Raw genomic sequence first — 12,682 nt, forward strand, 5'->3', positions numbered from 1 at the left:
AAGATGAACGGAGCAAAGTACAGAGAGATCCTTGATGAAAACCTACTGCAGAGTGCTCAGGACCTCAGACTGGGGCGAAGGTTCACCTTCCAACAGGACAACGACCCTAAGCTCACAGCCAAGACAACGCAGGAGTGGCTTCGGGACAAGTCTCTGAATGTCCTTGAGTGGCTCAGCCAGAGCCCCGGACTTGAACCCGATCGAACATCTCTGGAGAGACCTGAAAATAGCTGTGCAGCGACGCTCCCCATCCAACCTGACAGAGCTTGAGAGGATCTGCTGAGAATATTGGGAGAAACTCCCCAAATGCAGGTGTGCCAAGCTCGTAGCGTCATACCCCAAAAAACTCAAGACTGTAATTGCTGCCAAAGATGCTTCAACAAAGTACTGAAGGGTCTGAATACTAATGTATATGTCATATTTCATATTTTATTTTTAATAAATGAGCAAAAAAATAGATTTCTCATTATTGGGTATTGTTATTAGATTGATGAAGGAAAATAATAATTTAATCAAGTTTAGAATAAGGTTGTAACGTAACAAAATGTGGAAAAAGTCAAGGGGTCTAAGTAGAGTAATTCCCAAATGGCACCCTATTCCCTATAGTGCGCTATACTTTTGACAAGAGAGAATAGGGTGCCATTTGAGATTGAACTATATTTAGAGGGCTGAGGGAGGGGATAATGTTAGCATTTGGGAAATAACCATACAGTTGTTGGGAAAGACTATTAAATGCCTAGGCTTTCAACCTTTCCATATGTATATTTTATTTTTCAAACATTGATGATGTATTTGAGTACTCAGGAATACTCAACCTTTTACAAACGATATTGGACACTTTAACAAGCCTGAAGATGGTGACGCGTACCTGTAACCTAGATTAATGCACAGTGATGACTTCGTTATAACTGAATGATATTCGATAGGTAGCAGACATCGTTTATGGTCGACATCCAATCGACGGTGAGTGTTTTATTCTTCAATAGGCCTAATTACCGCTTCGGTTTGTTAATGCTGGAGGCGTCGTGCCGCTTTGGAGACAGCTCACTTGGCTAAAGTCAATCGTTTTGAGGAAACGTGCCTTCACTTGTTGTCACTATAAAAACAGACCTTCATCGCTGTTCTCTCTCAACTGTTCATACAAGAAGCAGCTAGGCTACCTGACTGTCTCAGTATGTTCTAGAACAGTCTTCAGGGATGTTCAAGATGAGACGCTGGACTTTACTTGTCGTGATTGCTCTTTGTGTGTCTCCGTTTCTTTTGGCTGGTAAGTAAAGGAATAGTAAAGTTTATTTTTTTTCATCCTTGTGCGGGCTTGGATTGAGTTGGTACTCGCAAACTTTAGCGCGAGTCTGTCCAAGTACAGATGCAGGCATTGAGGATGATTTGATTATCGCTTAGAGTATGTTGCTTTGACGTGTTTGTTAGCTGTCGTGCATATCTCCCCTCTAAAAAAACGCTTTAATGTCTGTCCAATAGATAATTTTAAAATGTCAATGTAATATTGGATATTGTTTTGGCTAATCAGGCTGGTATCGTAATCTGTGAAGATTTAAATTGGAACAGTGAATTTTGTGTTAGATACAAATACATTTATCCCCCCAAAATATATTCTCTCTCTCTCTCTATCCCCCCCAGGTCCTTCCAGCTCTTCAGGTCCAGTCTCAGAGACCCAGAGCCGCTGTGCTGGCCGGGCCTGTAACCCTCCCATGGGGAACCTCGCCTTGGGCCGAGGACTACTCACCCAGTCAGTGTGTGGAGTCAACTCCACTGAGCCCTACTGCTCCTACCAGCAGATGTTTAGCTCTACCTCTTCCTTCCACAGAGACACTTCCTGTCCAGCAACACCCAAATGCAGCAAGTGCAACGCAGCTCTCCCCCACCAGGCTCACCTGGCCTCTGCCATGACCGATTCCTCATTCCGATACCCAGATACCTGGTGGCAGTCTGCCGAGGGGGCGGAGACAGAAACCCTCCAACTAAACCTGGAGACAGAGTTCTACTTGACGCATCTGATTCTGGTGTTCCGCTCCCCCCGGCCCGCCGCCATGTTGCTGGAGCGTTCTCAGGACCATGGGAGGACCTGGAAGACCCTCAGGTACCATCGAGGACCACTTTGGAAATGACTGTTTTAATTGATATAATTACCCTCTGCGGTCAAATACACATCTTATCTGATGGATGTAATTGTTTTCTACCCAGGTACTTTGCGAGGGACTGTGAGGACACCTTCGGCCTGGCAGAGGAGGCTCGTGTGAAGGAGAAAGGAGAGAGCGGGGCGGCCTGCACCTCCAAATACTCAGGAGCGTTCCCATGTACCCGAGGAGAGGTTAGAGTTGTGTATTGTGGGGTCTCTGATAGCACTTACCTATCCTCTTCATGCCTGCTGACACATAAAGGCAGAGACCTATACCACGCCTGTTTTCAAGCTTAGCTTAAGTTCCTTGTGGCTACTAAGATTGTTGAGAGCCCAGACACACAGCCTTTGGACACAGGTGAAGGCAACATCCAGCTGGACGTTGTGGTTGCAGGGAAGATGGAGGACAGGACACAGGGGAAGGCAACATCCAGCTGGACGTTGTGGTTGCAGGGAAGATGGAGGACAGGACACAGGGGAAGGCAACATCCAGCTGGACGTTGTGGTTGCAGGGAAGATGGAGGACAGGACACAGGGGAAGGCAACATCCAGCTGGACGTTGTGGTTGCAGGGAAGATGGAGGACAGGACACAGGGGAAGGCAACATCCAGCTGGACGTTGTGGTTGCAGGGAAGATGGAGGACAGGACACAGGGGAAGGCAACATCCAGCTGGACGTTGTGGTTGCAGGGAAGATGGAGGACAGGACACAGGGGAAGGCAACATCCAGCTGGACGTTGTGGTTGCAGGGAAGATGGAGGACAGGACACAGGGGAAGGCAACATCCAGCTGGACGTTGTGGTTGCAGGGAAGATGGAGGACAGGACACAGGGGAAGGCAACATCCAGCTGGACGTTGTGGTTGCAGGGAAGATGGAGGACAGGACACAGGGGAAGGCAACATCCAGCTGGACGTTGTGGTTGCAGGGAAGATGGAGGACAGGACACAGGGGAAGGCAACATCCAGCTGGACGTTGTGGTTGCAGGGAAGATGGAGGACAGGACACAGGGGAAGGCAACATCCAGCTGGACGTTGTGGTTGCAGGGAAGATGGAGGACAGGACACAGGGGAAGGCAACATCCAGCTGGACGTTGTGGTTGCAGGGAAGATGGAGGACAGGACACAGGGGAAGGCAACATCCAGCTGGACGTTGTGGTTGCAGGGAAGATGGAGGACAGGACACAGGGGAAGGCAACATCCAGCTGGACGTTGTGGTTGCAGGGAAGATGGAGGACAGGACACAGGGGAAGGCAACATCCAGCTGGACGTTGTGGTTGCAGGGAAGATGGAGGACAGGACACAGGGGAAGGCAACATCCAGCTGGACGTTGTGGTTGCAGGGAAGATGGAGGACAGGACACAGGGGAAGGCAACATCCAGCTGGACGTTGTGGTTGCAGGGAAGATGGAGGACCGGACACAGGGGAAGGCAACATCCAGCTGGACGTTGTGGTTGCAGGGAAGATGGAGGACAGGACACAGGGGAAGGCAACATCCAGCTGGACGTTGTGGTTGCAGGGAAGATGGAGGACAGGACACAGGGGAAGGCAACATCCAGCTGGACGTTGTGGTTGCAGGGAAGATGGAGGACAGGACACAGGGGAAGGCAACATCCAGCTGGACGTTGTGGTTGCAGGGAAGATGGAGGACAGGACACAGGGGAAGGCAACATCCAGCTGGACGTTGTGGTTGCAGGGAAGATGGAGGACAGGACACAGGGGAAGGCAACATCCAGCTGGACGTTGTGGTTGCAGGGAAGATGGAGGACAGGACACAGGGGGTTGAATAGAACAGAGCTGTGACAGATTTCAATGTGGCCGTTCGAAACAACCTGTTAAACAATCTCAATGCTTCACAGAGGTAAGCACAGATGTTCTGAATATCTAATTGTTTGCTGTGGTGCTCAATTACATCATTGCTTGTGTGTGGGTGTGTGTGTGGGTGTGGGTGTGGATGTGGGTGTGGGTGTGGATGTGGGTGTGTGTGGGTGTGGGTGTGGGTGTGGATGTGGGTGTGGGTGGGTGTGTGTGGGTGGGTGTGTGTGTGTGGGTGTGTGGGGTGTGGGTGTGTGTGGGTGTGTGTGGGCGTGGGACAAGCGTTGAACAAACAGACTAAGCTGTGTGTTTAAAGTAAACAGATCTAAACAGAGGCTTTTCAGATCGCATTTCTCAGCTGCACAAAGCCCATGACGACATCCATGCATCAATAGAATATCAATGTTTGAGGAAAGTTTGAGCCAGAGAGCAACAGGCCTTGTTGGTTTATTCATGAGCATCGTGATTTTCATTCCTCATCACTCCTAGGGACTCGCAGCAAAATAATCTGCTTTTTAATTTTCACTACTTCAATGTATCGGCATGTCCAGCTGTTATATTTTGCCTCACAATGAAGTGTGTTACCATTTTATTTTCAAGTAGAACACAACACTATTTGACATAAACAGTTGTATTGATTAATTTTATTAACACATGTCAATAATTGAATAAGGTCTGCCACGAAAAACCTAATAACAAATGTTTTTATGAGAACCCTGTAAGTACAGAAATGGTTTGCTCAGTGTTAATTAATACACAACTAGTCAGTGACAACTGTTTGGAGTTTGTGACAGCAACTATGTGAGCTTATTACAGTATTATAGACACTATGTCCTGGGATTTACTATGATCGTCTATGTAGAAGAACCCCTTACAGTATTATAGACACTGTCCTGGGATTTACTATGATCTTCTATGTAGAAGAACCCCTTACAGTATTATAGACACTATGTCCTGGGATTTACTATGATCTTCTATGTAGAAGAACCCCTTACAGTATTATAGACACTATGTCCTGGGATTTCCTATGATCGTCTATGTAGAAGAACCCCTTACAGTATTATAGACACTATGTCCTGGGATTTACTATGATCTGTGTGTTGGGCTGTGTCAGGTCATGCTGTGTTGGGCTGTGTCAGGTCATGCTGTGTGTTGGGCTGTGTCAGGTCATGCTGTGTGTTGGGCTGTGTCAGGTCATGCTGTGTGTTGGGCTGTGTCAGGCTAGGCTGTGTCAGGTTATGCTGTGTGTTGGGCTGTGTCAGGTCATGCTGTGTGTTGGGCTGTGTCAGGCCATGCTGTGTGTTGGGCTGTGTCAGGTTATGCTGTGTGTTGGGCTGTGTCAGGTCATGCTGTGTGTTAGGCTGTGTGTTGAGCTTTGTCAGGTCATGCTGTGTGTTAGGCTGTGTGTTGGGCTGTGTCAGGCCATGCTGTGTGTTGGGCTGTGTCAGGTTATGCTGTGTGTTTGGCTGTGTCGGGTCATGCCCCCCTCTAATTATTTTATAATGAGATATACAGTGCCTTGCGAAAGTATTCGGCCCCCTTGAACTTTGCGACCTTTTGCCACATTTCAGGCTTCAAACATAAAGATATAAAACTGTATTTTTTTGTGAAGAATCAACCACAAGTGGGACACAATCATGAAGTGGAACGACATTTATTGGATATTTCAAACTTTTTTAACAAATCAAAAACTGAAAAATTGGGCGTGCAAAATTATTCAGCCCCTTTACTTTCAGTGCAGCAAACTCTCTCCAGAAGTTCAGTGAGGATCTCTGAATGATCCAATGTTGACCTAAATGACTAATGATGATAAATACAATCCACCTGTGTGTAATCAAGTCTCCGTATAAATGCACCTGCACTGTGATAGTCTCAGAGGTCCGTTAAAAGCGCAGAGAGCATCATGAAGAACAAGGAACACACCAGGCAGGTCCGAGATACTGTTGTGAAGAAGTTTAAAGCCGGATTTGGATACAAAAAGATTTCCCAAGCTTTAAACATCCCAAGGAGCACTGTGCAAGCGATAATATTGAAATGGAAGGAGTATCAGACCACTGCAAATCTACCAAGACCTGGCCGTCCCTCTAAACTTTCAGCTCATACAAGGAGAAGACTGATCAGAGATGCAGCCAAGAGGCCCATGATCACTCTGGATGAACTGCAGAGATCTACAGCTGAGGTGGGAGACTCTGTCCATAGGACAACAATCAGTCGTATATTGCACAAATCTGGCCTTTATGGAAGAGTGGCAAGAAGAAAGACATTTCTTAAAGATATCCATAAAAAGTGTTGTTTAAAGTTTGCCACAAGCCACCTGGGAGACACACCAAACATGTGGAAGAAGGTGCTCTGGTCAGATGAAACCAAAATTGAACTTTTTGGCAACAATGCAAAACGTTATGTTTGGTGTAAAAGCAACACAGCTCATCACCCTGAACACCCCATCCCCACTGTCAAACATGGTGGCAGTATCATGGTTTGGGCCTGCTTTTCTTCAGCAGGGACAGGGAAGATGGTTAAAATTGATGGGAAGATGGATGGAGCCAAATACAGGACCATTCTGGAAGAAAATGAACCTGATGATTCTGGAAGAACCTGATGGAGTCTGCAAAAGACCTGAGACTGGGACGGAGATTTGTCTTCCAACAAGACAATGATCCAAAACATAAAGCAAAATCTACAATGGAATGGTTCAAAAATAAACATATCCAGGTGTTAGAATGGTCAAGTCAAGGTCCAGACCTGAATCCAATCGAGAATCTGTGGAAAGAACTGAAAACTGCTGTTCACAAATGCTCTCCATCCAACCTCACTGAGCTCGAGCTGTTTTGCAAGGAGGAATGGGAAAAAATTTCAGTCTCTCGATGTGCAAAACTGATAGAGACATACCCCAAGCGACTTACAGCTGTAATCGCAGCAAAAGGTGGCGCTACAAAGTATTAACTTAAGGGGGCTGAATAATTTTGCACGCCCAATTTTTCAGTTTTTGATTTGTTAAAAAAGTTTGAAATATCCAATAAATGTCGTTCCACTTCATGATTGTGTCCCACTTGTTGTTGAAAAAATACAGTTTTATATCTTTATGTTTGAAGCCTGAAATGTGGCAAAAGGTCGCAAAGTTCAAGGGGGCCGAATACTTTCGCAAGGCACTGTATTTTGAACAAAAATATATAAATGCAAAATGCTACAGTTTTAATGATTTTACTGAGTTACAGTTCCTATAAGGAAAATAGGTCAATTAAAATAAATAAATTAGTACCTAATCTATGGATTTCACATGACTGGGCAGCGGCAAAGGCCCACCCACTGGGGGGCCAAGGCCATAAGCAAACAAGAAAATGCTAACCCAGAAGCAGCACTCCTAGTGGCCGGGGACATTAATGCAGGCAAACTTAAATCAGTTTTACCAAATTTTACCAGTAGGTCACATGTGCAACCAGAGAGAAGAAAACTATAGACCACATTCACTCCACACACAGAGATGCATACAAAGCTCTCCCCTGCCCTCCATTTGGCAAATCTGACCCTAATTCTATCCTCCTGATTCCTGCTTACAAGCAATTAAAGCAGGAAGTACCAGTGACTCGCTCAATATGGAAGTGATCAGATGACGCGGATGCTACGCTACAGGACTGTTTTGCTAGCACAGACTGGAATATGTTCTGAGATCCATCCAATGGCGTTGAGGAGTATACCACCTCAGTCATCGGCTTCATCAATAAATGCATTGATGACGTCGTCCCCACAGTGACTGTACGTACATACCCCAAACAGGAGCCATGGATTACAGGCAACATCCACATCAAGCTAAAGACTAGAGTTGTTGTTTTCAAGGAGCGGGACACTAATCAGGACTCCTATAAGAAATCCCACTATGCCCTCAAATGAACAATCAAACAAGCAAAGCGTAAATACAGGATTAATATTGAATTCTACTGCACCGGTTCTGACGCTTGTTGGATGTGGCATTGCTTGAAAACTATTACGGACTACAAAGGGAAACCCAGACGCGAGCTGCCCAGTGACACGAGCCTACCAGACGGGCTAAATGCCTTTTATGCTTGCTTCGAGGCAAGCAACACTGAAGCATGCATGAGAGCACCAGCTGTTCTGGATGACTGTGTGATAACGCTCCCGGTAGTCGATGTGAGCAAGACCTTTAAACAGGTCAACATTCACAAAGCTGCGGGACCAGATGGATTACCAGGACATGTACTCAAAGCATGCGCAAATCAGCTGGCAATTGTCTTCACTGACATTTTCAACCTCTCCCTGACTGAGTCTGTAATACCTACATGTGTCAAGCAGACCACCATAGTCCCTGTGCCCAAGGAAGCGAAGGTAACCTGCTTAAATGATTACCTCCCTGTAGCACTTACGTCGGTAGCCATGAAGTACTTTGAAAGGCTGGTCATGGCTCACATCAACAGCATCCTCCCAGATACCCTAGACCCACTCCAATTTGTCTACTGCCCCAACAGATCCACAGATGACACAATCTCAATCTCACACCACACTGCCCTTTCCCACCTGGACAAAAGCAACACCTATGTGAGAATGCTGTTCACTGACTACAGCTCAGCGTTCAAAACCATAGTGCCCACGAAGCTCATCACTAAGCCAAGGACCCTGGGACTCAACACCTCCCTCTGCAACTGGATCCTGAACTTCCTGATGGGCCGCCCCCAGGTGGTAAGAGTAGGCAACAAAATGTCTGCCACGCTGATCCTCAACACTGGGGCCCCTCAGGGGTGTGTACTTACTCCCTCTCTTGTACTCCCTGTTCACCCACTACTGCATGGCCTAACACGACTCCAACACCATCATTAAGTTTGCTGATGACGCAACAGTGGTAGGCCTGATCACCGACAACGATGAGACAGCCTATAGGGAGGAGATCAGAGAACTGGCAATGTGGTGCCAAGACAACAACCTCTCCCGTAATGTGAGCAAGACAAAGGAGCTGATTGTGGACTACAGGAAAAGGCGTGTCGAACAGGCCCCCATTAACATCAATAGTGCCGTAGTGGAGCGAGTCGAGAGTTTCAAGTTCCTTGGTGTCCACATCTCCAACAATCTATCACGGTCCGAACACACCAAGACAGTCTTGATGAGGGCACGACAAAAGCTATTTCCCCTCGGGAGACTGAAAAGATTTGGCATGGGTCCCCCGATCCTCAAAGTTCTACAGCTGCACCATCGAGAGCATTTTGCATTCTGGTTGCTTCACCGCCTGGCTTGGCATCTGACCATAAGGCATTACAGAGGGTAGTGCGTACGGCCCAGTACATCACTGTCTTCATCGACCTGCACACGCTCCCGTCTTCATCGACCTGGCCAAGGCTTTCGACTTTGTCAATCACCGCATTCTTATCGGCAGACTCAATAGCCTTGGCTTCTGAAATGCCTCGCCTGGTTCACCAACTACCACTCTGATAGAGTTCAGTGTGTCAAATCGGAGGGCCTGTTGTCTGGACCTCTGGCAGTCTCTATGGTGGTGCCACAGGGTTCAATTCTCAGGCCGACTCTTTTCTCTGTATATATAAATGATGTCGCTCTTGCGGCTGGTGATTCTACGCAGATAACCTCTACACAGACGACACCATTCTGTATACATCTGGCCCTTATTTGGACATTGAGCAAACAAACAGCAGCCTCCAACTGCTTTTAAATGCAAGTAAAACTAAGTGCATGCTCTTCAACCGATTGCTGCCCTCACTAGCATCAATACTCTGGACGGTACTGACTTAGAATATGTGGACAACTACAAATACCTAGGTGTCTGGTTAGACTGTACACTCTCCTTCCAGACTCACATTAAGCATCTCCAATCCAAATTTAAATCTAGAATCGGCTTCCTATTTCGCAAGAAAGCCTCCTTCACTCATGCTGCCAAACATACCTTCGTAAAACTGACTCTCCTATCGAGTCTTGACTTCGGCGATGTCATTTACAAAATAACCTCCAACACTCTACTCAGCAAATTGGATAGAGACTATCACAGTGTCACCCGTTTTGTCACCAAAGCCCCATATACTACCCACCACTGCGACCTGTATGCTCTCGTTGGCTGGCCCTCACTACATATTCATTGCCAAACCCACTGGCTCCAGGTCATCTAAAAGCTAGGTAATGCCCCACCTTATCTCAGCTCACTGGTCACCATAGCAACACCCACCCGTAGCACGCACTCCAACAGGTATATTTCACTGGTCATCCCCAAAGCCAACACTTCCTTTGACCGCATTTCCTTCCAGTTCTCTGCTGCCAATGACTGGAACGAATTGCAAACATCACTGAAGCTGGAGTCTTATATCTCCCTCTCTAACTTTAAGCATCAGCTGTCAGAGCAGCTTACTGATCACTGTACCTGTACACAGCCAATCTGTAAATAGCACACCCAACTACCTCATCCCCATATTATTACTTATCCTCCTGCTCTTTTGCACCCCAGTACCTCCACTTGCACATCATCATCTGCACATCTATCACTACAGTGTTAATGCTAAATTGTAATTATTTCACCTCCATTTGCCTATGTATTGCCTTACCTCCCTACTCTTCTACATTTGCACACACTGTACATAGAGTTTTCGCCAAGTCTAGGACCAAAAGGCTCCTTAACAGCTTCTACCCCCAAGCCATAAAACTGCTGGACAATTAATCAAATGGCCACCGGACTATTTACATTGACCCCCCCTCCATTTATTTTGTACACTGCTGTTATTATGTTATTGTGTTACTTTTTATTATTTTTTACTTTAGTTTATTTGGTAAATATTTTCTTAACTCTTCTTGAACTGCACTGTTGGCTAAGGGCTTGTAAGTAGGCATTTCACTGTGAGGTCTACACACACGTGACAAAGTTTGATTTGATCTGCCAGATTTTGTTACTGGGAACTCTGACCCACTCTTCTCCCCTCTCTAGGTGATCTATCGCGCCCTGTCCCCCTGGTACTCATTGGACCCCTATGGCCCAGCAGCCCAGACTCAGTTGATGGTCACCAACCTGCGGGTGCATCTGCTGCAGCGCCAGCCTTGCCCCTGCCAGACTAAAGACCCAGATATCCAGGCACTGCCCACGAACCATTATGCCATCTATGACTTCATTGTCAAGGGCAGCTGCCTCTGCAACGGGCACGCTGAGCACTGTGTGCCAGCCAATGGGTACCGCCCCCCCAGGCAGAGGATCAATCACGTGGTGAGTAAGGGTGAAGAGCAGCACGAACAGCCAATCACAACTGACCACTTATCTCTGTGTCTATTAGCGCTTCTCCAAAAGACTGCAATCATCACGTCACTCTGTTAACAAAAACAGTCAGGGATGTTGTGTATTTGTGTGTTTGTGCTGCCGAATGTTTGTGTGTATGTGTGTGTGTGTGTGTGTGTGTGTGTCAGGGTGTGTGTGTCAGGGTATGTGTAAATGTGTTATTGTTTCTGGCACTCTCCATTCCCACCACCCCTTGGGCTCTACATCTGTGTAGTGGTGCTTTAATGCGGAGCCTCTAGGCTTTACTGAAGACTATATTTACCCACAGATTTACCTTCCATTACGGGATTATGACTATGAGGAAACCTTAATTATAGTGTAAAATATAGTAGCTTCAACATATTTTTCCCACTGAGAGTAGAAAGTGCCAGTGGAATTACATCAGCATTTCTCATATAGTAAACATTGGAGGCTTTAGTCAAACAGTGGTGGGAAGATAACTAAGAGTGTTCTACACTTCACTGTGCAATCCACATTTACTGCAAAGTAGTGAATACACTGCTGCACTTGTGATTTTAGCATGTAAATCTTGGTGGGTCAAACTCAACCAACATTTTAAAAGTTTTTTTAGATGCATGCCAGCAAAGCCACTACACAACACTAAACAATACATTCATTGCACTATAACGGCGACAAGCAGTGCCCACAAATGTTTAGGGTCCACACAAAGCTGTCCCAACAGCAGAGCTTTCTTTTCAGCACCATGGAGTGAATCCTGACCACCTCTACACCTGGCTATCAGCGGAGCCTTGTCTGGCAGCCTCGTTTACTGCCTCTTTAAAAAACATAGCTGATGTGACTGACCATATCTCCCATCTTCCTATCATTTATGCAGCAGCAGATAAGACATTGTTTGGACTCGCCTTCGTTCAAAACGTATTTTCCCAGTCTGACTTCCCAGTTGCGATGCTTGTTTTCCCAGTCTGACTTCCCAGTTGCGATGCTTGTTTTCCCAGTCTGACTTCCCAGTTGCGATGCTTGTTTTCCCAGTCTGACTTCCCAGTTGCGATGCTTGCTGTTAGCCACTGTCACCGATTCCTTCCAAACAACTCATTGTTGAATTTGCGATTTTCGAACTTGTTGTGTAATGTTTATATCAAGTGGCCGATGAGCACCGATACATTTTATATATCATTTATCTTCGTTATTTATCTTCATATGACAAGGATTAAAAAGGATTTGCCAGTAGATTGTCTACTTTATTTATGACGATGACTGCTAGCTAAGATTTTGGAAAGTAAGACGTTGACAGTCCAATCAAAGCTACTGTAGATATAATGTCGTTTGACGTTATTTTATCGGACCTTGAGCCTTCTTGGAAGGGAACTTCTAATGTAACTCTATGGCAGTAGCCAAACGGCTCTATGGCAGTAGCCAAACGGCTTCTTGATGTCTACCCATACTCAAGGCTGGTGACAGTGTCCCCATGAGTGACAGAACACTGAACCAATCACGGTGCAATGC

The 12,682-nt window shown here is 46.3% G+C and overlaps 1 protein-coding gene across 1 annotated transcript in view; it reads left to right on the forward strand.

The window, feature by feature from the left end:
- Positions 1-738: 738 nt before the first annotated feature.
- Positions 739-12,682, forward strand: part of LOC112219041 (netrin-4-like) — a 30,930-nt gene continuing 18,986 nt past the window's right edge. Inside the window, exons 1-4 of the mRNA XM_042301830.1 lie at positions 739-1,267; positions 1,639-2,098; positions 2,203-2,329; positions 10,877-11,149. Coding sequence (XP_042157764.1) covers positions 1,198-1,267; positions 1,639-2,098; positions 2,203-2,329; positions 10,877-11,149 — 930 coding nt within the window. The 5' untranslated portion in view covers positions 739-1,197. The remainder of the gene's footprint in view (positions 1,268-1,638; positions 2,099-2,202; positions 2,330-10,876; positions 11,150-12,682) is intronic.

The sequence above is a fragment of the Oncorhynchus tshawytscha genome, linkage group LG19 (genome assembly GCF_018296145.1).
Source record: "Oncorhynchus tshawytscha isolate Ot180627B linkage group LG19, Otsh_v2.0, whole genome shotgun sequence".
In the NCBI taxonomy this organism is placed as follows: Eukaryota; Metazoa; Chordata; class Actinopteri; order Salmoniformes; family Salmonidae; genus Oncorhynchus; species Oncorhynchus tshawytscha.